Below are 27,106 nucleotides of genomic sequence, written 5' to 3'. Positions count from 1 at the left end.
ATGTCCCAGAGGAGGCAGGGGACATTGAGTCTGTGTGGACGATGTTTCGTGCCTCTATTGCTAAAAACCCGGGCATGGGAGGAGTTTGGTGAGGCCATGGAGAATGATTTCAAGATGGCTTCAAGGAAATTTTGGTCCACCATCCGGTGTCTTGGGAGGAGAAAGCAATGCACCATCAACACTGTGTATAGTGGGGATGGGGCACTGCTGACCTCAACTTGTGATGTTGTGAGTCGGTGGGGAGAATACTTGGAAGACCTCCTCACTTCTAACAACATGCCCATGAGGAAGCTGAGTCTGCGTGTTCTGAGGCGGGCTCTTGTATTTCTGGGGTTGAGGTCACCAAGGTGTTTAAAAAGCTCCTTGGTGGCAGGGCCCCGGGGGTGGATGAGATTCCCCCGGAGTTCCTAAAAGCTCTGGATGTTGTGGGGCTGTCCTGGCTGACATGTCTCTGCAACGTCGCATGGACATCGGGGACAGTGCCTCTGGATTGGCAGGCTGGGGTGGTGGTTCCCCTTTTTAAGAAGGGTGACCAGAGGGTGTGTTCCAACTATAGGGGGATCACACTCCTCAGTTTCCCTGGTAAGGTCTATTCAGGGGTACTGGAGAGGAGGGTCTATTGGGAAGTCGAATCTCCGATTCAGGAGGAGCGGTGTGGTTTTCGTCCTGGGTGTGGAACAGTGGAACAGGCAGATTCCTCGAGGGTGGATGGGAGTTCGCCCAACCAGTCTACATGTGTCTTGTGGAGAAGGTGTTCGCCGTGTCCCTCGGGGAGTCCTGTGGGGGGGTTCTTCGGGAGTATGGGGTACCGAACCCCCTGATACGAGCTGTTCCCCCGTAACCCAACCCGGAAAAGCGGTAGAAAATTGATGGATGGATATCAAAATATGTATGGCAACACTTTTCATCCACAAAAAGACATTTGAAAAGTCTTGACCGAAATTAAATGATTTCCTAATGAATTTGAAATCAACACCAAAGCATTAAAATTGATTACAGGACCAAATGAACAGACACACTTGAATATCTTGAAGGGATACCCCATTACACGAAATATTCATTAACTTTGTCATTTTATTGCGATTAATGAACTTACTGTACAGTGTATTTATTTGAATCCCTTAAAAAAATATGTATTTATTTATTTTACTAGTCAGTTTGGTCTCTATTGTAACATGGCGATGCTGCTTTGGCCGTTATGTCATGATGTTGTAAAAACTTCGGGAAATTAAAAATATTCAGTCCATAGTATTCAAAATTGTTCAAAATATAAATCCAACAAAAAAAATCTTGACATGCACGTACCAGAAGAAGATGAAGAAGAAGAAGAAGAAACTCGAGTAACCGTTTGAACGTACAATTGTTTTATGCCAAAGTAAGACAGTACACAAAGCAACACAAATGTGGTGCTCTGTAATCATGCTCGCAGGGGTGTATTTTACAAATTTTCTCATGATCTCGCATGTAACAGGAGTTAAAAAAAATGCGCCCCGCGCGGTCAATAGCAGTAATCACATCACTTTGGGCCGTTGCGCTAACAAATCCTCACATCATGACGGGCCTGTTAGCTTGAGGAGTGAGTTGTATGTTCCGTGTACGGTACCTGGATTAGCGAAAATGTTTGTTGCTCGCAGCATTGCAGCGGATCATAAAGATCTAATTCATGACGTGTCTTACGATTTCCACGGCCGTAGAATGGCGACTTGTTCCAGCGACCAAAGTGTTAAAGTAAGTTAACTTGTGTTAGCTTTAGTTACCTCACTTGTAACCTTTACCCACATGTCCAATACAGTGCGGACTTTTACATTTACGGAATTGCATTTGAAAAGTTGCCGACAAACGTAAACTGTTTTGTGGTGCAATTCCTGACGTTTAAGATGGCTCCGTAGTAGCTTATTAGTGGTTTAGCTCACGTCGGATACAAAATGAATATAATTTACGTTGTATGGCCTACACCTAAACGGGCTTTCTTAGGTATATTTTATCCATGTGTTTCTGAAATACATTGTGTACAGCCTCAATTTAGGATAACACGTAAAAACGTAAATGTAGTCCATCCAGTCATATATTTGTGTTTTGATCTGAATGAAAAATAGGCATATTGATTCCCCGAAGACTGTAACTGAACTTTTTCAGGTGTGGGACAAAAGTGAGAATGGAGACTGGCACTGCACCGCCAGTTGGAAGGTAAGATTCCGAAATTGATCATTGGAAACTGTATTACTGCAGGAAGACTCACTAAATGCACGTTTAATACTGAAATCCAGAACTATTTTTTTAAGAAATATATATATTTTTTGTACTCAAGACAAAACTAGTGCAGATGACAAAATGCTGTCCGGCAGCTCCTCTCACTTTTTTTTTTAAATTTGGTGACTGCCTGATTCATTTTCCACACTGGCCCAGTTGGTGGCCCACTGAAAATTACATAGAAGGAAATTACACCACTGAACTGAGGCATTTTGCCTAGGAATGGGCAGAGCGCCGTTTTATAATATTCACTGACAATATTTAGTTTTTCTTTCGCATAAAATAGTGAAATAATTACTGTGTGAACGAAAACTCATTCAAATTGTGGCAAACGGACATCTTTCTCCTTTCATTAGCCTTTTGTTGGCAGCAGCTGTGTTGGTGGTCACGTTGATAAGGTAACTTGCTAGTGACCCTGCAATGTGGTTTCCGAGAACTTTTATCCATTTGTTTATAACTTTAAGCATCGTAACACTAGTGCTGCCTCACCATCTGTCATAACTTTGAGAGGTTCTCCCTTCTGGCTGAGACAACTTTCTTAATGTCCCGATGGATGTCCATTGCTGGTGACATCCAGCTGAGGTCCAGAGACGTGACATGAAAAGCGTGATCATGATGGGAACATCACGGCAACAGGCCAAAACGGTCTTCCCTATCCACAAATGCATTTCTAGTGGGGATACGGTTGACAACCTCTTTTCTCTTCTCACAGACACACAGTGGATCAGTGTGGAGAGTTACTTGGGCTCATCCAGAATTTGGACAAGTTCTTGCATCATGCTCATTTGACAGGACAGCAGCTGTCTGGGAGGAGATTGTCGGAGAATCAAATGACAAACAGAGGGGATTGAGCCACTGGGTCAGTACAATTTGAGATTGTTTGATTCTTGCATGAATATATGACACCCACTAAAAGGGACACTAAGGTTCAACTCATTTAATGCCAGACATTTTTCTCAATTTGAGAGGGCTTGTACGAAAGATTTTTTACCATTTTGACTCATTTTTGAAGGTCTACAGGAAATTGGGTTCTGTAACTACTGAACCATGGAACCTACCAAAAGATGTACAGTAATCCCTCTCAACTTAATTGCATTGTGGATCTGCCCCCCTCCCAACCCCACCCCCCCAAAAAAAAATAATTCTCCGTACTAATGCATCATCCCCGTCGCGATGAGATGGGCCAATGAAGCAAAAAAAAAAAAAAAAAAACCCAAAAACCCTCCAGCATACATGAGTACAGTACTGTAGTCGGAAGCCGGATTCTTCTTCTTCTTTTCCTTTTGGCTTGTCCCGTTAGGGGTTGCCACAGTGTGTCATATTTTTCCATCTTAGCCTATCTCCTGCATCTTCCTCTTTAATCCCAACTGCCCTCATGTCTTCCCTCACAACATCCATCAAACTTCTTTTTGGTCTTCCTCTCACTCTTTTGTCTGGCAGCTCCATCCTCAGTACCCTTCTACCAATAAACTCTCTCTCTTGGCTCTGAACATGTTCAAACCAAAATCTGCTCTGTTGAACCTTGCCTCCAAAACATCCATCTTTGGCTGTCCCTCTAATGTGCTTATTTCTAATCTTATCCAACCTACTCACTTTGAGAGAGAACCTAAATATCTGCATTTCTGCTACCCTCCAGTTCTGCTTCTTATTGTTTCTTCAGTGCCACTCGTCTCTAATCCGTACATCATGGCCGGCCTCACCACTGTTTTATAAACTTTGCCCTTCATCCTAGCAGAGACTCTTCTGTCACATAACACACTAACATATTTCTCCGCCACACCAGACTTGCGCGTGCAGTACCACAGTTCCTCTCTTGGTACTCTGTCATAGGTTTTCTCTAGATCCACAAATATACAATGTAGCTGCTTCTGACCTTCTCTGTACTTTCCCACTTGCATCCTCAAGGCAAATAATGCATCGGTGGTACTCTTTCTAGGCATGAAACCATACTGTAGCTCGCAGATACTTCTGTCTTGAGTCTAGCCTCTAATCTTTTCGACTGTTAGTATTCTGTTGAAGAAGTTGGTCAAAAACTCCACACCCATCTCTCCAAATTGCTTCCATACCTCCACATGTCATCAGGACCAACTGCCTTTCAATTTCTTTTCCTTTGCAGTGCCTTTCTAACTTCCCCCTTACTAATCATTGCCACTTCCCGGTCATTCACGCTTAGGGTTAGCCCTAACCCGATCACCATGAGGAACCCCTAAACACGATTCGATTTTGTTCAAATTTTAAACGTAGCTCTTACATGATGGACCTCACCTCCAGGAAAAGGTTTGTTGATTTTGAAAGATGTCGGGGGACCAGATTCACCCGAATGCACGCTCGCCTTTTCTACTCTACCTTCTCTCCCATTTTCTTTATTCATTAACTTCTCAAAGTACTCTTTCCATCTACTTAGCACACTACTGGCACCAGTCAACATATTTCCATCTCTATCCTTAACCAAACTTATGACGACGTAAGATGACAAGGACCTATGAAGGCAAAAACAAAAAGAACTCCGTTTACCCCTACATGGTGGTTTTTCAGTTTTCTCGGTTGGGTCTGGTACCAATTCTTCTTCTTTTTCTTTTGGCTTGTCCCGTTAGGGGCCGCCACAGCGTGTCATCTTTATCCATTTAAGCCCATCTTGTGCATCCTCCCCTCTAACACCCACTGTCCTCATGTCCTCCCTCACAACATCCATTGACCTTTTCTTTGGGCTTCCTCTCACTCTTTTGCCTGGCAGCTCCATCCTTGGCACCCTTCTACAGTTGAAGCAAGGGAACATACACTTTGCAAAAACACTTAATTTGTTCTCAAACTGTCTCAAGTTAAATAAGACTAAACCTCTACTGTTCCAGGTCAGTCAGGATTACCTAAATTGTTTTGCCAAATGCCACAATAATGAGAGAATTTTATATTTTCTTGTTGGCCAAAAGTTTACATACACAAAGTTCGATGTCTTCTGTATGAATCAAATTTTCACTTCTTTGATATTTTGGGATAATTTGTAGATGTTTCTCAAGTCACTTAAAAAAACGCTGCTTTACAAGGTGCGTTTACAGTTGCAGTACGATGGCGCGACTGGTTTTGAGCGTCAGCCACACAATCCTAAGGAGCAAGGTTCAAATCCCGAGGCCGCCAGTGTGGAGTTTGCATGTTCTCCCCATGGGTGTGTGGCTTTTATGCCGTCACTCCAGTTTCCTCCCACATCCCCAAAACATGCGTTGATTGCTTGGAGACTCTAAATTGCCCTTAGCTATGATTGTGAGTGTGAATGGTTGTTTGTTTCTATGTGCCCTGCAATTGGCTGGCAACCATTTGAAGGTGTACCCTGCCTCCTGCCCAAAGATAGCTGGACTAGGCTCCATCACTCCCGCAACCCTTGTGAGGATAAGTGGCTCAGAAAATGGATGGATGGGTACAGTATCACCTAATGGTAAGATACTATAACTTGGCGGTAATTTGTAAGGCAACAATGTATTATAGGAAATGTTGATTGTGAATTCACATGTAAACTGCTTCATTGAATTAAGACCTTTCAAGCCATCACAGGCTACATAAAATGACATGGTGAGCCATATTTGTCCCCCGAGCCATGAGTTTGACATTTTCTTTAGATGTTCATTATGCTGAAGTCTCATGACCTTATCAGATTTTTTTTTTCACATGACACACGCAGTCTTGAGTTTTTGTCAGTAAAATACTTGATTGTACATTGGAAATACATGACAATGCAACACAATTTGCAGTACGTATCACTGCATATGTCATCATCAACAAACACCACTTCTACACGTCAGTTACAGCAAACATCTATTTAAATATCTGTATACCTCGTGTTTAGAATGCAACTTTTAAGAATTAACATAATGAAAACAAAATGCCCAACCAATCTTTCAACAAATGTTTTAGTGTGGCAGTGTGCTGATAGCTGAGTCTCGTAACAAAAATATCTCCCATTATTTTCTTCTAGATAAAAAGAACCACACTTGTGGACAGTAGAACATCAGTGACTGATGTGAAATTTGCCCCCAAACACATGGGTCTAATGCTGACCACATGTTCTGCGGATGGAGTGGTGAGGATCTATGAGGCTCCAGATGTCATGAACCTGAGTCAGTGGTCCCTACAGCATGAAATTTCTTGCAAGATCAGCTGCAGCTGCATTTCTTGGAATCCCTCCAGGTTAGACCTGTTTTTTATGAAAGGTAGCGGTACAGTGGAACCTCGAGTTTGAACATAATTCATTCTAGTGGAGTGTTGACTGTCAGAGTTGTTCAACCCCTGAAACATTATTTTTCCTTCCATTTTCCTCACCGCTTACCCTCACCAGGAGGCGGGGTACACCCTGAACTGGATGCCAGCCAATCGCAGGGAACATCGGGACAAACAGCCGCACTCACAATCACACCTAGGGGCAATTTAGAGTGTCCAATTAATGTTGTATGTTTATTGGGATGTGGGAAGAAACCGGAGTGCCTGGAGGAAACCCACGCTGGCACGGGGAGAACATGCAAACTCCACACAGGCGGGTCTGGGATTGAACCCAGGACCTCAGAACTGTGAGGACAAAGCTTTACCAGCTGATCCACTGTGCCACCCCAATTAATGTTGTATGTTTTTGGGATGTGGGAGGAAACCCACATTATTTTTCCAAAGGAAATAATGGAAATTAGTTTATTCCAATCCCAAACTCCAGATAGTAAATTCCAATTTTAATTCCGATTTATGTAAAACGCGTACACCCAGAATTTAAACAAAAATGCAGAAACAGGGCAACTTAAATGTGTATAATTTACCCTTTTGGTGGTGCGCGATGGCTTGGGAGGCAACGAATAAGTGTCACGGCAAAGTCATCCTCCATGATTTGACTGCATATATCTTCAGTAGTTTCTCCACTAGCTGCCTTTTATTACATTTTTATTCTTTCGTATAGTCAACATATCCGTACGATGCTCGCGAGCAGCCGTACCAAATACGCACTGCATTTCTGTATTTGGCGTACTTGGCTCCACTGTGTTTTGCTCATTAGTCATTTTCCTTCTCTGCTGGTAGCACCAGCCCCCTCTGGTGACTCCATCATTCTGCTGGGGGACTTCAATGCCCACGTGGGCAATGACAGTGAGGCCTGGAAGGGTGTGATTGAGAAGAATGGCCCCTGCGATCAGAATTCGAGTGGTGTTCTGTTACTGGACTTCTGTGATAATCAGGGATTGTCCATAACAAACACAATGTTCAAGCATAAGGATGTTCACATATCCACTTAGCACCAGGACACCCGAGGTCGCAGTTCGATGATCGACTTTGTGGTCTTGGACACTCTAGTGAAGAGAGGGGCGGAGCTGTCAACTGATCACCACCTGGTGGTGAGTTGGCTCTGATTTTGGAGGAAGATGCCGGTCCGACAAGGCAGGCCCAAACGTATTGTTCGGGTCTGCTGGGAACGGCTGGCAGATTCCCCTGTCAGAAGGAATTTCAACTCCCACCTCCCAAAGAACTTTGCTCATGTCCCAGAGGAGGCAGGGGACATTGAGTCCGTGTGCACGATGTTCCGTGCCTCTATTGGTGAGGCGGCCTAGCGGAGCTGTGACCGTAAGGTGGTCGGTGCCTGTCGTGGCGGCAACCCGTGAACACGTTGATGGAGTGGGGGATGCTGTCAAGTTGAAGAATGAGTCCTTTTGGGCATTTCTGGCCTGTGGGACTACCAAGGCAGCTAATAGGTATTGGCTGGCCAAATGGAATGCAGCTTCGGTGGTCACTGAGGTAAAAATCCGGGCACGGAAGAAGTTCGGCGGGGCCATGGAGAACGACTTCAGGACGGCTTCGAGGAAATTCTGGTCCACCGTCTGGCGTCTCAGGAGGGGGAAGCAGGGCACCCTCAACACTGTATAGCGGGGACGGTGTGCTGCTGACTTCAACTCGGGATGTTGTGAGTCGGTGGGGAGAATACTTGGAAGACCTCCTCAATTCCACAAACACGCCTTCCCACGAGGAAGCTGAGTCTGGGTGCTCTGAGGCCGTTTCTTCTATCTCTGTGGTTGAGGTCACAGTGGTGGTTAAAAAGCTCCTTGGTGGCAGGGCCCCAGGGGTGGATGAGATTTGCACGGAGTTCCTAAAGGCTCTGGATGATGTGGGGCTGTCCTGGTTGACATGTCTCTGCAACATCGCGTGGACATTGGGGACAGTGCCTCTGGATTGGCAGACTGGGTTGTGGTCCCCCTTTTCAAGAAGGTTGACTGGAAGGTGTGTTCCAAATATAGAGGGATCACACTCTTCAGCCTCCCTGGTAAGGTCTACTCAGCGGTACTGGAGAGGAGGGTCTGTTGGGAAGTCGAGTCTGTGGTTTTCGTCCTGGCCGTGGAAAAGTGGACCAGCTCTACACCCTTGGCAGGATCCTTGAGGATGCATGGGAGTTCGCCCAACCAGTCTACATGTGTTTTGTGGACTTGGAGAAGACATTCGACTGTGTCCCTCGGGGAGTCCTGTGGGGGGTTCTATGGGAGCATGGGGTACTGAATCCCCAGATACGAGCTGTTCGGTACCTCTATGACCACTGTCAGTGTTTGGTCCACGTTGCCGGCAATAAGTCGTACTCGTTTCCAGTGAGAGTTGGACTTCGCCAAGGCTGCCCTTTGTCACCGATTTCTCCCCCCCATAACTTTTATGGATGCGCAGAGGCATAGAGAGTGTCCTGTTTGGTGACCTCAGCATCGCATCCCTGCTTTTTGCAGATGATGTGGTTCGAATTCCTCCTGGACGCCTCCCTGGTGAGGTGTTCCCGGCATGTCCCACCGGAAAGAGACCCCAAGGACGACCCAGGACACGCTGGAGAGTCTGTCTCTCGGCTGGCTTTGGAACGCCTCTGGATCCCCCCGGAAGAGCTGGAAGAAGTGGTTGGGGAAAGGGAAGCCTGGGTATCCCTGCTGAAGCTACTTCACCTGTGACCTGACCCGGAAAAGCGGTAGATAATGGATGGATGGATGAATATGAGATGATGGTTTGGAAAAAATAACATGAAAGATGTGCAATCCGGTAAAGCATCTTATGCACGTGTATCATTTAGCGGTGAAGTAAAGCAAAGTATTTTGTATAGTATGGATGACTCTTATATTATATTTTCTGGACCATGACTCACAGTTTTTTTTCATAGTTTGGCCAGGGGTGCGACTTATTCTCCAGAGCGACGTGTATGTGAAATTATAAACACAATACATCCATCCATCAATCTTTTGAGTCGCGTATATGTTATTTTCACACTGACAACCATAGCTCTAGGCCTGTGTATCTGATGACAGATGGAGACCACAGCTTCTGTGTGAATCAGCCATGCAACTTTCCGGGAAGTCATTGGATGCCTCGACAAAGTATGGGCTTCCGTAAAAACCAAAACAATCCTTTCAGGATTCAGAAAGGCTGGAATAGGCTAGTTGTAACTGCCACTGACGATGAGTCTGATGTAAGCGACGTAGAAGAGGAAGCAGTGTATCATCTACCTCTGGAGTTGGCGGACTTGTTTAGAAGCGACACCGAGGATGAAGATTTCACTGGATTTTAGTTACCGGACATTTGGAGTGACTGATAAACTTCTTCATATGGTATTTATGTTATAGTTATCGGAATAACTCTTAATGTTATGTTAACACACCAGGCATATTCTCACTTGTCATGTAACTTAAGCATACCGTTCAGCCTGTTGTTGCCTCTATTCTATTTTTATTTTAAGTTGTTTCATTTAAATTTGAAATGACATGTCTGTTTTTGGTGTTTGATATTATCAAATAAATTACTCCAGTGTGACTTATGTTTTTATCTTTGTTTTTTATGGATTTTATGGGTGTTGCGACTTGTACTCTGGAGCGATTGTAGTCTGGAAAATACGGTGCTATTTTAGCTCGGTATGCAGCATTGTATGCTGCATTTCATGGAGTGGGGAATTTTTGTGTTAGACCCAGTACACCTGGTCAGAGAAATAAATCGGTCATACATTATACTATGGTAAAAAAGTGTAACTGACTAGGACCCTTTGCATGTAGCTGCATACTTTTACACATACTACATAAAATTAAATCTTGTGCCTATCTCTCCCGACCAGCTCACGTGCCCACCCACCAATGTTTGCAGTGGGGAGCGACGACAGCAATGTCACATACGGTGGAAAAGTCCAGATCTATGAGTACAATGAAAACACACGGTAGGGTTCCCTCAGTGTTATTTGTGAAAATCATTTATGAAAATCTGATTAATCGATTAATGATGATTAAAAAAAAATAGCTTTATCAATTGTTAAACTATCTAGTTGCACCCCTGCTTATTGTAACTCTTGGTTAGGTCTGGTTGTTGTTGTTAAATTTGTCAAATTAACACAAACACATTTGCGCCTTCTGAAGTACCTGTAACTTGGTGCAACGAGGGTGCGACAATCCCATATTTAGAAGTAGTGGTGCAACAGACTAGAAGGAAGTCTTGGACAACGCTTTCCTCGCTGAGTGGACTGCATCTCTTTGTCATTCTTGGGGAAAAAAAATACCCTAAATTTGCTTATTTTAGAATGATGATTCTTAAAACCAGAAAAGAATATTCCATTCTTAATTTAATGGCAGAATGTCAAGAGCTAAAATTTCAGTTTTGTAGCTCTACGAAGAGTGCTTCGTGATGTATTTCAACCTCAGAACGTAGTTTTTAAATCGCAGGAGGATTATATTTTGCACAGACGATGTAATCTGAAGGAGATTACTGACTGTAAAGTAATGGTAGGGGAGAGTGTAGCTCGACAGCATAGGATGGTGGTGTGTAGGATGACTCTGGTGGTGGGTAGGAAGATTAAGAAGACAAAGGTAGAGCAGAGAACCATGTGGTGGAAGCTGAGAAAGGAAGAATGTTGTGCGGCCTTTCGGAAAGAGGTGAGACAGGCTCTCGATGGACAGCAGAAGCTCCCGGAAGACTGGACTACGACAGCCAAGGTAATCAGAGAGACAGGCAGGAGAGTACTTGGTGTGTCTTTTGGTAGGAAAGGGGAGAAGGAGACTTGGTTGTGGAACCCCAAAATACAGAAAGTCATACAAGGAAAGAGATTAGCGAAGAAGGTGGGACACTGAGAGGACTGAGGAGAGGCGAAAGGAGTACATCGAGATGTGACGTAGGGGAAATGTAGAGGTGGCGAAGACATGTACACTAGGTTGGACACCAAAGAAGGAGAAAAGGGTCTCCACAGGTTGGCCAGACAGAGGGATAGAGATGGGAAGGATGTGCAGCAGCTAAGGGTGATTAAGGATAGAGATGGAAATGTGTTGACTGTGTTGAAGAGGCAAGTGTGAAGGACCAAGAAGTGGCAATAATTAGTCAGGGGGAAGTTAAAAAGCACTACAAAGGATGAAAAATCGAAAGGCAGTTGGTCCTGATGACATACTGGTGGAGGTATGGAAGCAATTCGGAGAGATGGCTGTGGAGTTTTTGACCAACTTATTCAACAGAATACTAGCGGGCGAAAAAGATGCCTAAAGAATGGAGTCTACTAGAATTATAGAGGACTAAAGTTGATGAGCCACACAATGAAGTTATGGGAAAGAGTAGTGGAGGCTAGATTCAGGACAGAAGTATCTGCGAGCAACAGTATGGTTTCATTCCTAGAAAGAGTACCACAGATGCATTATTTGCCTTGAGGATGCTAGTGGAAAAGTACAGAGAAAGTCAGAAGGAGCTACATTGTGTCTTTGTGGATCTAGAGAAAGCCCATGACAGAGTACCAAGAGAGGAACTGTGGTACTGCATGCGTAAGTCTGGTGTGGCAGAGAAGTATGTTAAAATAGTACAGGACATGTTTGATGGCAGCAGAACAATGGTGAGGTGTGCCTTAGGTGTGACAGAGGAATTTAAAGTGGAGGTGGGACTGCATCAGGGATCAGCTCTGAGCCCTTTCCTGTTTGCAGTGGTAATGGATAGGCTGACAGATGATGTTAGACTGGAATCCCCTTGGACCATGATTTTTACAGATGATATTGTGATATGCAGTGAAAGGAGGGAGCATAAAGAGGAACAATTAAAAAGATGGAGACATGCACTGGAAAGGAGAGGAATGAAGATTAGCCAAAGTAAAACAGAATACATGTGCGTGAATGAGAAAAGTGGAGGGGGAAGAGTGAGGCTACAGGGAGAAGAGAGAGCGCGGGTGGACAACTTCAAATATTTAGGGTCAACAATCCAGAGCAATGGTGAGTGTGGTAAGGAAGTGAAGGAAAGTGTCCAAGCAGGTTGGAACAGCTGGCGGGAGGTGTTTGTGTTATGTGACAGAAGAGTCTCTGCTTGGATGAAGGGCAAAGTTTACAAAACAGTGGTGAGGCCGGCCATGATGGACGGATTAGAGACAGTAGCACTGAAGAAAAAACAGGAAGCAGAAGTGGAGGCAGCAGAAATGAAGATGTTGAGGTTCTCACTCGGAGTGAGCAGGTTGGATAGGATTAGAAATGAGCTCATTAGAGGGAGAGCCAAAGTTGGATATTTTGGAGACAAGGTTCGAGAGAGCAGACTTCGATAGTTTGGACATGTTCAGAGGCGAGAGAGTGAGTTTTTTTGGGAGAAGGGTGCTGAGGATGGAGCTGCCAGGCAAAAGAGAGATACCAAAGAGGTTTATGGATGTGGTGTGTGAAGACATGAGGGCAGTTGGGGTTAGAGAGGAAGATGCAGGAGATAGGCTAAGATGGAAAAAGGTGAAACACTGTGGCGACCCCTAACGGGACAAGCCGAAAGGAAAATAAGGAGAACGTAGCTTTTAAATAGAGTTGGAAAACGTCCAGAGACATCACCGTATATTAGTTTTCTATTGGCCTTAAGTCCGGGATAGTGGGAAACTAATTATTACCCTTTGCACCCGTAGTGTTTATAGTATTTCTTCTTTTCCTTTCGGTTTATCCCGTAAGTGGTCGCTGTACCGTGTCATCTTTTACCATGTAAGCTTATCTCCTGCAACCTCATTTCTAACACCAACTGCCTTTACTACATCCATCAAGCTTCTCTATCCTCATCACATTTCTACCAATATACCCACTCTCTCCCCTCAGGATGTGTCCAAACCATCAAGGTCTCTTTAACGTTGTTTCCCAACTTTGTCTCTCCCTCTGAGTCCATTTCTAATGCTATCCAATCTAGTCACTCCTAGAGAGTATCTCAACATCTTTTTGTCACCTCCAGATCTGCTTCCTATTGTCTCTTCATTATGTCCATATCTTAGCTGGTCTCACCCCACTGGTTTTTAGCGTGAACCTCAACATCTTCATTTCTGCTACCTCAAGTTCTGTTTCCTGTCGTTCCTTCAGTGCCGCCGTCTCTAATCTGTACATAAGGCCCGGCCTCACCACTGTTTTATAAACTTTGCCCTTCATCCTAGCAGAGACGCTTCTGTCACATCACACACTTGACACCTTCCACCAGCTGTTCCAACCTCCTTGGACCCGCTTCTTCACTTCCTTATCACACTCACCATTGCTCTGGATGTTGACCCCAAGTATTTGAAGTCCTCCACCATTGCCATCTCTTCTCCCTGTAACCTCACTCTTTCCCCTCCCCTCCTCTTACTCTTATGCTTGTTTCTACGTAGCTTGAGCTCACGTTGTTGTGATAGTTGATAGCCTCCCCTCCTCTTACTAATCTTCTTTACTCTCCTTTCCAGTGTATGCCTCCACCTTTCTAACTGTTTCCTCACCTTCCTGCTTTCATTACTGCTCAGTCGTCTGCGAACATCGTGGTCCAAGGGTATTTCAGTCTAACCTCACCTCTCACACCATCCATTACCAATGCGAACTGGAAGGGGCTCAGAGCTGATCCCTCCTCCACTTTAAATTCTTCTGTCACACCTACGGCACACTGTTCTGCTGCTTTCATTCATGTCAATTCTAAAACGCTTCTTGGTAACTACAGACTTCCACATGCACTCATGCTGTCATAGGGTTTCTCTAATACCACAAAGACACTATATAGCTCCTTCTGACCGTCCATGTACTTTCCTATTAAAGTTCTCAAAGCAAATAATGGATCTGTGGTACTCTTTTTCGCATGAAACCATGCTGTTGCTCGCAAATACTCTTGTCCTTCATCTAGCCTTCACTACTACTCTCATAACTTCATTATATGGCTCATCAGCTTTATTCCTCTATTCAGTGCCTTGTGGAAGTATTCGGCCCCCTTGGACTTTTCAACCTTTTGCCACATTTCAGGCTTCAAACATTTTTTTTCTCAGGAATCAACAAGTGGGACACAATCGTGAAGTGGAATGAAATTTATTGTATATTTTATAGTTTTTTTAACAAATAAAAAAAAACTGAAGAGTGGGGCGTGCAGTATTATTCGGCCCCTTTACTAGTTCAGTGAGGATCACTGAATTATCCAATGTTGACTGATGATGATGATAAATAGAATCCACCTGTCTGTAATCAAATCTTTGTATAAATGCACCTGCTCTGTTATAGTCTCAGGTTTCTGTTTAAAGTCCTGAGAGCGTCATGAAGACCAAGAAACACACCAGGCAGATCCAAGATACTGTTGTGGAGAAGTTTAAAGCCGATTTGGATACAAAAAGATTTCCCAAGCTTTAAACAGCTCAGGAGCACTGTGCAAGCAATCATATTGAAATGGAAGGCGTATCAGACCACTGCAAATCTACCAAGACCCAGCTGTCCCTCTAAACTTTCACCTCGAACAAGGAGAAGACTGATCAGAGATACAGCCAAGAGGCCCGTGATCACTCTGGATGAACTGCAGAGATCACCAGCTGAGATGGGAGAGTCTGTCCAAAGGACAACAATGAGTCGTACAGTGCACAAATCTGGCCTTTATGGAAGTGTGGCAAGAAGAAAGCCATTTCTCAAAGATGTACATGATCATCAGATCCATGGTCAAATGAAACCAAAATCAAACTTTTTGGCCACAATGGAAAACGATATGTTTGGCGTAAAAGCAACACAGCTCATCTGAACACACCAACCCCACTGTCAAACATGGTAGTGGCATCGTCATAGTTTGGGCCTGCTTTTCTTCAGTAGTGACAGGGAACATGGTTAAAAATGATGGAAAGATAAATGGAGCCAAGTACAGGACCATTCTGTCTGCTACAGACCTGAGACTGGGATGGAGCTTTATCTTCTAATAGGACAATGATCCAAAACATAAAGCCAAATCTCCAATTGAATGGTTCACAAATAAACATATCCAGGTGTTAGAATGGCAGAGTCAAAGTCCAGACCTGAGTCTGTGGGCAGAGCTGAAGACTGCTGTTCACAAACGCTCTCCATCTAACATTTCTGAGCTCGAGATGTTTTGCAAGGAAGAATGGGAAAGAGTTTCAGTCACTCAATGTGCAAAACTGATAGAGACATACCCCAAGCGATTTGCAGCTGTAATTGCAGAAAAGGGTAGCGCAACAAATTATTAATGTAATGGGGCCGAATAATCTTGCAGGCTCCACTTTTTAGGTTTTTATTTGTTGAATATTAAAAATATTAATTTTATATCTTTGTTTGAAGCCTGAAATGTGTCGAAAGGTTGAAAAGTTCAAAGGGGCTGAATACTTTGACAAGGCACTATAGTTCCCACAGCTATAGTTAATCCTCGCTAGTCGCTCGCAGCTTTGCTGCTTCCGTGAAACAAAATTTGCTGCAAAAGTTTCCCGGATCACCCAAAATTCACAGAATAGAGAAAATAAAATTATCCCTTTTTCCATATTATATGTAAATAATTTATCGATTAAATCAAGATTCACATTGTATTGCCCAGCACTTGGTGCACCCTTTAAAAGAAGTTGGGTACTCCAGTCCAAAACGTCTAAAGCCCTGCAATATCAATCATTATCAACGTTTAAACTAGTGCATGCAGGGACAACATATTCTGTAAAAAAAAAAAAAAAAAAAAAAAAAAAAAAATCTATCTCCCCGTTAACAAATGCTACCTTAATGTTTTATTCCTATCTTTTTGAAAAGGAAATATGTTGAAGCTGGGATACTAACTCGTTGTTTTGTTCCTACCATTGTGGAAAAGGAAATATGCCAAAGCTGAGACGCTGATGACCATTGCAGATCCAGTTCATGACATTGCATTTGCTCCAAATCTGGGACGATCTTTCCATGTCCTTGCCATTGCAACAAAAGACGTCCGAATCTTTAAACTTGTCCCTTTAAGGTTACTAATTCATTTTTTAATGCAATAAGTTGTCATTAATATATGCATAACAGAAATTGATTGCAACATTGAATCGAGCTCTTAGTCGCTTTGCATTTCCATCTAGGAAGGACAGCACCGCTGCAGGACCTACCAAGTTTGAAGTGCAGATTGTCGCCCAGTTTGACAACCACAACTCGCAAGTGTGGCGTGTGAGCTGGAACATCACCAGCACCTTGTTGGCTTCTTCTGGGGATGATGGCTGTGTGCGTCTATGGAAAGGTTAGTGTCTATGAATAGACTTTCCAGCGATCTGATTGGCTTTATCGTTATTAGGCAATTTTTGCATTTTATGCTGATTGGCTCTGAAAAAGTAATTTACTTCATGTCGCCATCGTGTACACTATATTTGATATACGAAACTGAGGCTAAAAAGCAAAGCGTTTTGGAGCGTCTTTCTGCCATTGAAATGGATGCATGAAAGTTCTTATTCATACACTCAATAAATGTGGTTATTGTTGCCAGAAACCTCTCAGATATCATGTCTTTTCGCCAGATTCATCTTTGCATTCTCTGCCAAATACAGCCACAGTGGCCAGGTGTTTGTGTTTCAAAATGTTGGCACCCCAATAACATCACGGGATTGCATTTTTTGTTGGTACTAATTGGTAGGAGTGTGCACATCAGTCGTTAACCGTAACATTTGTCCAGTTCTATCTGTATTAGGATTTTTTTTTTTTTTGATTAGAGTACATGTTGAACTGATTTGATCATTTCAGATCACAATTGTCATGACAAAGATGTTGATCTCAATCTTAAGAAGTTAATATCAGATGCACTCACTGAAAGCATTGCGACACAGTTTAGTATGAATAGAAAAATGTAAAAAAAAAAAAAAAGGTACTATTTACAAATGGTGAACAGGAACAATCAATTTTAATGCAATAAAATGTACTTAATATATTAAGAACAGTGACACATTCAGTTGAAACCAAGTATTAATGTCTGAAATGAAATCAGTCTAAACCTTTCCTATTTTTGGTCAATTATAATGGCCCAAATTATTTCTTTTATCTCTGTTTGTATTCTGATTAGTTTCTTTGGTACGTTATTTGCTTCGTGCGGGGTTTTCCCAGTGGGATGATTTAGGGTTTTGCATAGTGGGATGTTTTAAGTTGAATGCAAATAAATATGCATGTATCAAACATGACATCTAGTCTGCTTTGTCTGGCCACTCACAGCTTACCTGTGTGGAGTATGACGCTCCAAAGGTTTTAATTGGGTCCATCACAATAGGCTAAAAATTGCAGCCGTAAATAGAATTCAACGAATCGAAGGTGCTAATGTTGAGGAACCAGGAGAATGAGCTTCACCAAGTCAGGAAGACAAAAGTGAGTTCCGCGGAAACAAGGTGATGTGGCCCAAGTTAGAAGAAAAACTCGATCAATGGATTAATGATCAAAGAACAAATAACCGCCATGAAAAAAACAAGTGCAGCAGATGAAGCAGGAAGTGACGTTATCAGCAGGACCCCAGTCAGGCCTGCTTCGTGTGTTTATACCGCTTTTATCTGCGGGAAGATAGCTCTTTGGTCGTTTGTGTCAGCCAAAATGCCGGCTCGTTGTATTGCTGGAAATCGTTTGAACACTCTGGAGGATTGAGTTTCTCTTCATATGTTTCCAAAAGACCCGGATCCTCATGAAAAATGGATTACACAGGTGCAAAGGAGGAGAGCTTTGTGGGTTCCAAATGACAGGTAGGTGTGTATAGAGCTACTAAAAAAAAAATAGTTGGGGGTACGTAATCCTCTCGGAACGTAACAAAAGATCTGCGTACTTAAGTCAGGCTTGCTAAATGTGTTTATGTGCGCTTCGGCGCCCCAGCTGTCAATCACTGCTTTGGCGCGCCACGTCCGCCGGCTACTACATCCGGAGTGGCTCGTCGCAGCGCCGAGCCGGACCGCGGTGGCCCCGAGCCACTTTATGCCGCTGTCGTCACTCGCAGCTGAGTACGCGACATACTGTCACACATACTGTCGGGGAGTCTGTTGTTAGTTAGAAGTGATCCGCATATCATCTAAATATGGCTGAAAATGACAAGGTTGTATTGCTCTGGTCACTTCACTCATTTGTGAGATGTTCTCTTCATTGAAAAGAGCTTCCGTGTCAGGATGGGCATTGGAAAAATCCAAAAATCTCTGTTCTTCCTCTCCCATAGCAAGTGCCACTACGTGTTTTCAATGGTGAATCTCCCAGTGAGACGTCTCCTGACGATGCTGTATGCAATATGGCTACCACTTGGATGTCGAGTGAGACTTCCACAACTTTGCGCATGGATAACATGATCTCTGCTCATATTTTTTTCTTCATATAGACATTGAAGTGAATGTGTTTTTCATTACAATATCAATTTTAGAATGTTTATAGGCCTGTCACTTGAGCTTTACGTATCGCTCAACTTTCCTCTGCTGCTGGTACCACCCCTCTTTCTTTGGGCCCATGGCAATGAAAGTACTGGAAAAATAACAAAAAACTTGAAAAGCAATTGTGAATGTGCGTGCTCATACTATGAGCTTAAGTGTAAGAAACTGCTTGACTTGAAGTGAGCTGTGGCTCGTCTCGGCACCGCCCCGTGCGCCTTCGGCTTGAGTTGGCTACCTGGTCAACATGGGTTCAGCTTTCAGTTTTCTGCACTATAGTGTGAGTAACTTGAATGACTGATGAGCACATAGGGGTCTTAAGAAAGTTCTGTAGTGTTGTACTCTTTAAAGTGCTGCGAAACAGGCCAAAAGAATGTTTTGTGAATTTGACACAACAGAGAAAAGCGTAATGTTAACACACCAGGCAATAAAGGAATCACTGAGAGAAAAGCAAAAAAAAAAATTATGTAAAAGCCTTCAAAATGGTCAACTCTCCCACATCTCAAAACTCTTCCATGTGCTTTTTGATAGATTTTGTCCTTGGTCTTCCTCTACAATCTCTCGTTCAGCCACTCTGAACTGCCGCTCTGCTTCACTGGCAGGAGTATGACCTTTTTAAAAGCGCCTGTATACCTAGCCCTTGTAGTCACCTTTTTTTTTTGTCTTAGTTTTAAGTTAAACTCACAGGTAGCTGCAGTCGCAACAAATATGCTACGCTAACGATTGTAAAATGGCAAACTCCCGTGAGCAGGTCAGGAATCTCAGTTCGGCGGCGCACTACCATAATACGCAAAAATGTTTAACATAAGACCATGAATATCAGATTGAAATATAAATGTAGAACTTTTTTCACCACCCTATGTACCTGTATACAACTATACAATGTGATTTTTTTTTTCAATTTATTTTTATCTAGATCTAAATATTATGCGTTCTATTGACTTTTTGAAAATATTTGAGGAAAATTTTGTCCATTATACACAAGAAATTATGGTATTTATTACAAGTCTCACTTGAGGGTAATTGGAAAATAAAATTATTTGAAGCCATAAGGCTCGACAGAACCTTCCTTTTGCTTTGGCAAATGATGATTGCTGGACTCTGCATGTGTCGATTAAAATGGATACCACCGTTATCTCCTTCTCCTTTCACAGCCAACTACATGGACAACTGGAAGTGTACAGGCATTCTGAAGGGAGATGGGAGCCCTCTAACTGGTTCATCTGGTCAGCCGACTGCAATGAGAACTGTGGTGGGCTCCTCTGCTCAGACTTCCCAGAATGCACTAAATGGAATGTCTGCAGGAAGGTAAGGTGGCGTGGCTTGCCTGACACCACTCACCCATCTCAACTTGAGCCAATCTGAACTGACAACCCAGTATGCCTCACACTGTCTGGGACTGTGACCGCTCACTGACAAACTCTTGGAGCCAAACGGCACTCACACAAAGAGCTTGCCTTGTTGCTTTCCAGAATACAGGTTGTTGCCATTCCACCTGTGCACCCAGATGTTACGTATTTGTGTTTTGACATAAGTATATTTGTTGTTGTACTGATGCTTATTAATCCCATGCATTTATTTTGCATTGTATCATGGCTAACCACCATGCTTTCAGTGAAATAAACCTGTTCATTAAGTTGTGCCTTTTCTTTCAAAGACTAAGAACATTTGTTGTACACAGTATGTAGTTTCGTAGAATAACAAACGCTGATTGGATGATTTTTGATACCTTTTGATGAACTGTCCAAACCCCTAAAATCTATCGTCTACTGCTTTTTTGGGTCGGGTTGCGGGAGCAGTAGCATGAGCAAGGATGCCCAAACTTCCCTTTTCCCAGCCACTTCATCCAGCTCTGGCGGGCGGATCCGAGGCGTTCCCAGGCCAGCCGAGAGACATATTCTCTCCAGTGTGTGGATGTGCCCAAAATCCCTTACCACGGAGGCATCAGGATGAGATGCCCCAGCCACCTCGTCTGACTCAATGCGGAGGAGCAGTGACTCAATAGTGAGCCCCTCGCAGATGACCGAGCTCCTCACCCTGTCTCTAAGGGAGAGCCTTGGAGACGCTGCGGAGAAAACTACCGTAATTTCTCAAATATAATGCGTCAGTCATGCCCGCAGATGAAGTTGCGTGTGTCATTAGCGATGGAATCTTAATACCTTAAAATAACTTACAGAGTTGTTATACTTGAGTATGTATTTACCTCATATCAAAATAATTTATTGACATTGCACTGAGACATATTTAAAGAGGTCAATAGACATTCAATTTCAAAACCAAATATTCATATAATCAAATTTTATTTCATCATGACGTATTGTTATAATCTCGTGTAATTTACGGCGGTATCGATTGTCAATGCATTGATGAAACTAGCAGTAGATCTATATCTTCCTAAAGCACGTAGAGGAGAAAAGTTTTCATTTTCAAGATAACGCGGTACCACGGGAGAAAATGACCGCGTTTAGATATATGGACGGACTAGACTAATGTTAGAACTTAAATAAAGTCAAAGTAAATCACAATCTCTTATTATAGTTAGGTACTGAAACATTACCCGTGTAATAGCCCAGAAATGTTTTCACTGTAACTGAATTTACTTTGACATGGCTTATGATGTTGATGACTTTCAATGTAAAGGCACTCGCAGTACGTGAAGCACCTCGGAACATGTTCTTTTGGCATCACTTCAGAACATGGTTAACTTGCATTTTGTGTTTCCGGGTGAATAATGATTGTTTAGGATCACGCTTTTGTTACCAACAATTTGTGAAATAAACCCTTAAATTAATGTCAAAACCAACGTCAAGAGCAACATCACACGTATGCACTGTGGTCAGATCAGTGTCATCCATTGAAGATACACGGCTCATTCAAAGATTCAGGTTACAGCATTTACAATCCCATCAGAACATTTCTAAGAATTTTGTATTTTTGTAAACTTACAATGGAAATGTAAAGGTAAAAGAGGTAAAACAGGCTCTCGGTGGACAGCAGAAGCTCCCGGAAGACTGGACAACGACAGCCAAGGTAATCAGAGAGACAGGCAGGAGAGTACTTGGTGTGTCTTTTGGTAGGAAAGGGGAGAAGGAGACTTGGTGGTGGAACCCCAAAATACAGGGAGTCATACAAGGAAAGAGATTAGCGAAGAAGAAGTGGGATACTGAGAGGACTGAGGAGAGGTGAAAGGAGTACTTCGAGATGCGACGTAGGACAAAGGCTAAACAAGAGGCATATGACATGTACACTAGGTTGTACATGAAAGAAGGAGAAAAGGATCCCTACAGGTTGGCCAGACAGAGGGATAGAGATGGGAAGGATGTGCAGCAGGTAAGGGTGATGAAGGATACAGATGGAAATGTGTTGACTGGTGCCGGTATTGTGCTAAATAGATGGAAAGAATACTTTGAGAACTTGATAAATGAAGAAAATGAGAGCGAAGGAAGAGTTGAGGCAAGTGTGAAGGACCAGGAAGTGGGAATGATTACTAAGGGGGAAGTCAGAAAAGCACTACAAAGGATGAAAAATGGAAAGGCAGTTGGTCATGATGACATACCGGTAGAGGTATGGAAGCAATTTGGAGAGATGGCTGTGGAGTTTTTGACCAACTTATTCAACAGAATACTAACGGACGAAAAGATGCCTGAAGAATGGAGGAAAAGTGTTCTAGTTCCCATTTTTTAAGAACAAAGGGGATGTTCAGAGCTGTGTGAATTATAGAGGAATAAAGTTGATGAGCCACACAATGAAGTTATGGGAAAGAGTAGTGGAGGCTAGACTCAGGACAGAAGTAAGTATCTGCGAACAACAGTATGGTTTCATGCCTAGAAAGAGTACCACAGATGCATTATTTGCCTTGAGGATGCTAGTGGAAAAGTACAGAGAAAGTCAGAAGGAGCTACATTGTGTCTTTGTGGATCTAGAGAAAGCCTATGACAGAGTACCAAGAGAGGAACTGTGGTACTGCATGCGTAAGTCTGGTGTGGCAGAGAAGTATGTTAAAATAGTACAGGACATGTTTGATGGCAGCAGAACAATGGTGAGGTGTGCCTTAGGTGTGACAGAGGAATTTAAGGTGGAGGTGGGACTGCATCAAGGATCAGCTCTGAGCCCCTTCCTGTTTGCAGTGGTAATGGATAGGGTGACAGATGAGGTTAGACTGGAATCCCCTTGGACCATGATGTTCGCAGATGATATTGTGATATGCAGTGAAAGCAGGGAGCATGCAGAGGAACAATTAGAAAGATGGAAACATGCACTGGAAAGGAGAGGAATGAAGATTTGCCGAAGTAAAACAATATATGTGCGTGAATGAGAAAAGTGGAGGGGGAAGAGTGAGGCTACAGGCAGAAGAGATAGTGAGGGTGGATGACTTCAAATATTTAGGGTCAACAATCCAGAGCAATGGTGAGTGTGGTAAGGAAGTGAAGAAACTGGTCTAAGCAGGTTGGAACAGCTGGTGAAATTTGTCTCGTGTGTTATGTGACAGAAGAGTCTTTGCTAGGATGAAGGGCAAAGTTTACAAAACAGTGATGAGGCCGGCCATGATGTACGATTTAGAGATGGTGGCACTGAAGAAACAACAGGAAGCAGAACTGGAGGTGGCAGAAATGAAGATGTTGAGGTTCTCGCTCAGAGTGAGCAGGTTGGATAGGATAGAAATGAGCTCATTAGAGGGACAGCCAAAGTTGGATGTTTTGGAGACAAGGTTAGAGAGAGCAGACTTCGATGGTTTGGACATGTTCAGAGGCGAGACCGTGAGTATATTGGTAGAAGGATGCTGAGGATGGAGCTCCCAGGCAAAAGAGCGAGAGGAAGACCAAAGAGAAGGTTTATGGATGTGGTGAGGGAAGACATGAGGGCAGTTGGTGTTAGAGAGGAAGATGCAGGAGATAGGCTAAGATGGCAAAAGATGACACGCTGTGGCGACCCCTAACGGGACAAGTCGAAAGGAGAAGAAGAATACAATGAAAATGTCAACAAAAATACTTTGCTAACTAAACCAAGACCACTATGAACTATAAATTTGAAAGGTCGCTTGCAGCTTTGTTTCATTTTTTTTTCAACCCACTATGATATTCCTGTGTTTTTCTTGGTGTAAAACTGAATTATTGCTTTCAGAATATCTTGAGGAATGCATGTTGAAATCTGAATGATGCTCCCAAACAGTTTTAAGGTTATTATTATGTTGCCTCCTATATCTGAAATACAGAATTATATTTTTGTGCACTGTATTGTCTGTGCTTTCATCCTCAATCAGGCTGTACCAAGGTGGAATTTTAACATTATCCACCATCTCATCCTGTACTTTCTACTTTGGCTTCAGACCAGCCCTTTTTTACTCAGAAAAGAAAAAATGTCATCCAGTTTTACCACTTTCTTCTATTATTCAAATACCCCGACATTCATTAAAGCAACAACACTTTTTTTTTCTTTTTACTTTTACCATTATTATCGAGAGTAAACGTAAGCAGCATGTCTAACTCTTTGCTCTACACTGCCCAGACTGTGTGACTGGATTGTGTTTGTAATTATGAGTGTACCCCTTTAAAAGCCGAATGGGGGTGGAGTCAGGTAAACTAGCAGGAGACCATGTGCTTCCGTTTAAAAAAAAATAAAAAATCAGGTTGTGTTTCACAGCGCTGGAATGTTTTCGTGTGTGCTGAGAATGTCTATGTATTTCTACTCGTAACAATTTTTACACGCGTGATTTTTCATGCTCGACTGAGCAGATTTGCGAGTGTGATCGTGCGCAAACACGGCTGTCAAATCACAGTGACTGTAATGCGTTCTGAAGTATAATGCGCACCCCCAAAGTTGTCCTAAAAAAAAAAAAAAAAAATCTGGAAAACTCTTCTACCAATGTACAATGCGCACTACCAATTTGCTGCTACCCATATTCTCAAAATATTGGAAATTATCTGTATTTATATTTTGTTAGGTTTCTACTTGTTTTTAAAAAAACTATCTGTACAACAATCATTAATAATAATCATTGTGCACCTGCTGATGTAGCTGTAATATAATCTCGGGAGAGACCACAGGACACACTTGTTCTGGTCCCTGTAAATGTCAGAGGAGAATCCCTCAAGCAAATAAAATAAACGCTCAATAATGGCATTACATTTTTTTAATCCTGTTGATAACATATTACAGTCTTACATAAATATTTAACACTGTTTGACCTAAACATTTTTTGCATTGACTATTTGTGTATAAAACATTTGTGCATCGTGCAGTTTATCCTCTACATTACATTAGCTCATTAGCCAAGACTTCAAAAGCAACATCTGGCTCATCTCCAATCTGAAAAATACCCATCATCCTTTAGTGACTTGGTCCAATTCTGGTGCCTCCTGAATTCATGAACAGTGATCCTATTTTTCTCCTACAGCATGTCATCCTCTGTGCCATCCATGGCATTTGTGGGGAAACATTTTTTGAATCCCAAGAGTTTTGGTTCCGCAGCGCAGCCTCTTGCCCACCTGACGCCATAGTTTTCCTATGGCGTCAGGTGGCTATCAAAACAATGTGAGCTTAAACTACATAGAAACGAGGGTAATGGGGACATTAAAAAAAAAGCGACCATTTCAATTTTGTGCGCTCCCCCCCACCCTTTTTTTTTTTTACTGCGCCTGTGACGGTCGTATTCCGTACTTTGAGCTCACGTTTTTATACCCACCTGAAACCATTGAGCTAATGTTGTTTCCGCCTGCCATGCGACTTCTGGGTTGGCGGCATCATCGGCACGAGTGATGACAAATTTCTTTTAAAAGCAGCTGCACAACCCGCCGTGATAGTCGACATTTTTTGTCTTGGTTTAAGTTAAAACAAACTCACGTGTAGTCGTTTCTGATCTTTGGTGCAGTAGCAACATGCTAACATGCTACGCTCTCCGAGGAGGTCATAGAGTTGAGTTTGGGGGCACACATTACCGTAATAAATATAAATGTTTAACATAAGACATATCATAACGAAATGTATATGTATACCTTTTTTTTGTTACCACTCTATGTACCTGTATACAACTATACAATGTGATTGCGTTTTTTATTTTTCATCCATACCTAAATATAATGCGCTCTTAACTTTTTGAAAATATTTTTGGAAAAATGTGTGCATTATTTTCGGGAAATTACAGTAATTTCCGCTGCTTTTATCAGGTCACGACCCCCATCTCGTGCCCATAGGTGAGGATAGAGCTTCGCCTTTTGACTGAGCTCCCCCTTAACCACAACAGACCGATTCAAAGTCCGCATCACTGCAGACACTCTTCTACTGTTATGATGGTATACATAAATGGATCCAGGTGTGTCACCAGAGCCCCCTCTTGGAGGCAGACCAGTAGGTAGGTGAGGCTCAAAGGCAAACCTGGTGGCTAGACCTGCACCGTTGGGGCTTGGCTGGGCACAGCCCAAAAGGGTAACATGGGTCCCCTTTCCCATGGGCTCACCACCCGTGACATGGGCCTTAGGGGTCCTGTGGAATGTGAGCTGGGCGGCAGCCGAAAGGTGGGAACCTTGGCAATTTAATTCCTGGCTTCAGAAACTAGCTCAAGGGACATCGACTGTCACCTCTCTGACCTCTTGACAGAAGTTTAACTCTGTTCCACTCCGTAGTTGCCCACGGTGAGAGGCACCGAGCAGGTGTTGTATACTTATTGCCCTGCTCCTCCCCCCTTGGCGCCTGTACGTTGGGGTTCACAGGGTACTGACTGTTGTTTGTGCCTGTGCACCAAACAACAGTTCAGAGTATCTGCCCTTTTTGGAGTCCTTAGAGTGCTGGAGAGCGCTCCCTCTGGGGGACTCCATCATTCTGTCGGGGGACTTCAATGCCTATGTGGGCAATAACAGTGAGACCTTTAAGGGCGTGATTGGGAAGAACGAACCTCCACCCCCACCTCAATCAGAACCAGAGTGGTGTTCCGTTACAAGACTTTTGTGCTCACCACAGATCGCCCATAACAAAAACCATGTTCAGGCATTAGGGTTTCACCAGGACATCTTAGGTCGCAGTTTGATGATTGACTTTCTGGTTGTGTCATCGCATGTGCGGCCGCATGTCTTGGACACTAGGGCGAAGAGAGGGGTGAAGCTGTCAATTGATCTCGACTTGTTAGTGAGTTGGCTTCAATGGTGGGGAAAGACGCCGACCATCCGACGAGGCAGGCCCAAAAGTATTTTGAGTGTCTGCTGGGAATGGCTGCCAGATTCACCTAACAGAAGGAGTTTAAACTCCTACTTCTGAAAGAACTTTGATGATATTCCTGAGGAGGAGGGGTACATTGAGTGCGAGTGGATGATG

General features: G+C 43.2%; 1 protein-coding gene across 2 annotated transcripts in view; it reads left to right on the top strand.

Moving 5' to 3' along the window:
- The first annotated feature begins 1,376 nt into the window (after positions 1-1,376).
- Positions 1,377-27,106, top strand: part of seh1l (SEH1-like (S. cerevisiae)) — a 28,139-nt gene continuing 2,409 nt past the window's right edge. Inside the window, exons 1-8 of one of the 2 annotated variants that reach the window (XM_061818965.1) lie at positions 1,377-1,728; positions 2,137-2,187; positions 2,963-3,109; positions 6,215-6,426; positions 10,334-10,432; positions 16,264-16,404; positions 16,511-16,665; positions 19,957-20,110. In XM_061818965.1, the coding sequence (XP_061674949.1) occupies positions 1,402-1,728; positions 2,137-2,187; positions 2,963-3,109; positions 6,215-6,426; positions 10,334-10,432; positions 16,264-16,404; positions 16,511-16,665; positions 19,957-20,110 (1,286 nt within the window). In that variant the 5' untranslated portion in view covers positions 1,377-1,401. Of the gene's footprint in view, positions 1,729-2,115; positions 2,188-2,962; positions 3,110-6,214; positions 6,427-10,333; positions 10,433-16,263; positions 16,405-16,510; positions 16,666-19,956; positions 20,439-27,106 lie in introns of those variants that run through there. The other variant, XM_061818964.1, reaches the window with a different exon arrangement.

This window comes from Syngnathoides biaculeatus, chromosome 5 (assembly GCF_019802595.1).
Source record: "Syngnathoides biaculeatus isolate LvHL_M chromosome 5, ASM1980259v1, whole genome shotgun sequence".
Taxonomy (NCBI): domain Eukaryota; kingdom Metazoa; phylum Chordata; class Actinopteri; order Syngnathiformes; family Syngnathidae; genus Syngnathoides; species Syngnathoides biaculeatus.
This window is presented reverse-complemented; position numbering and strand designations above follow the sequence as displayed.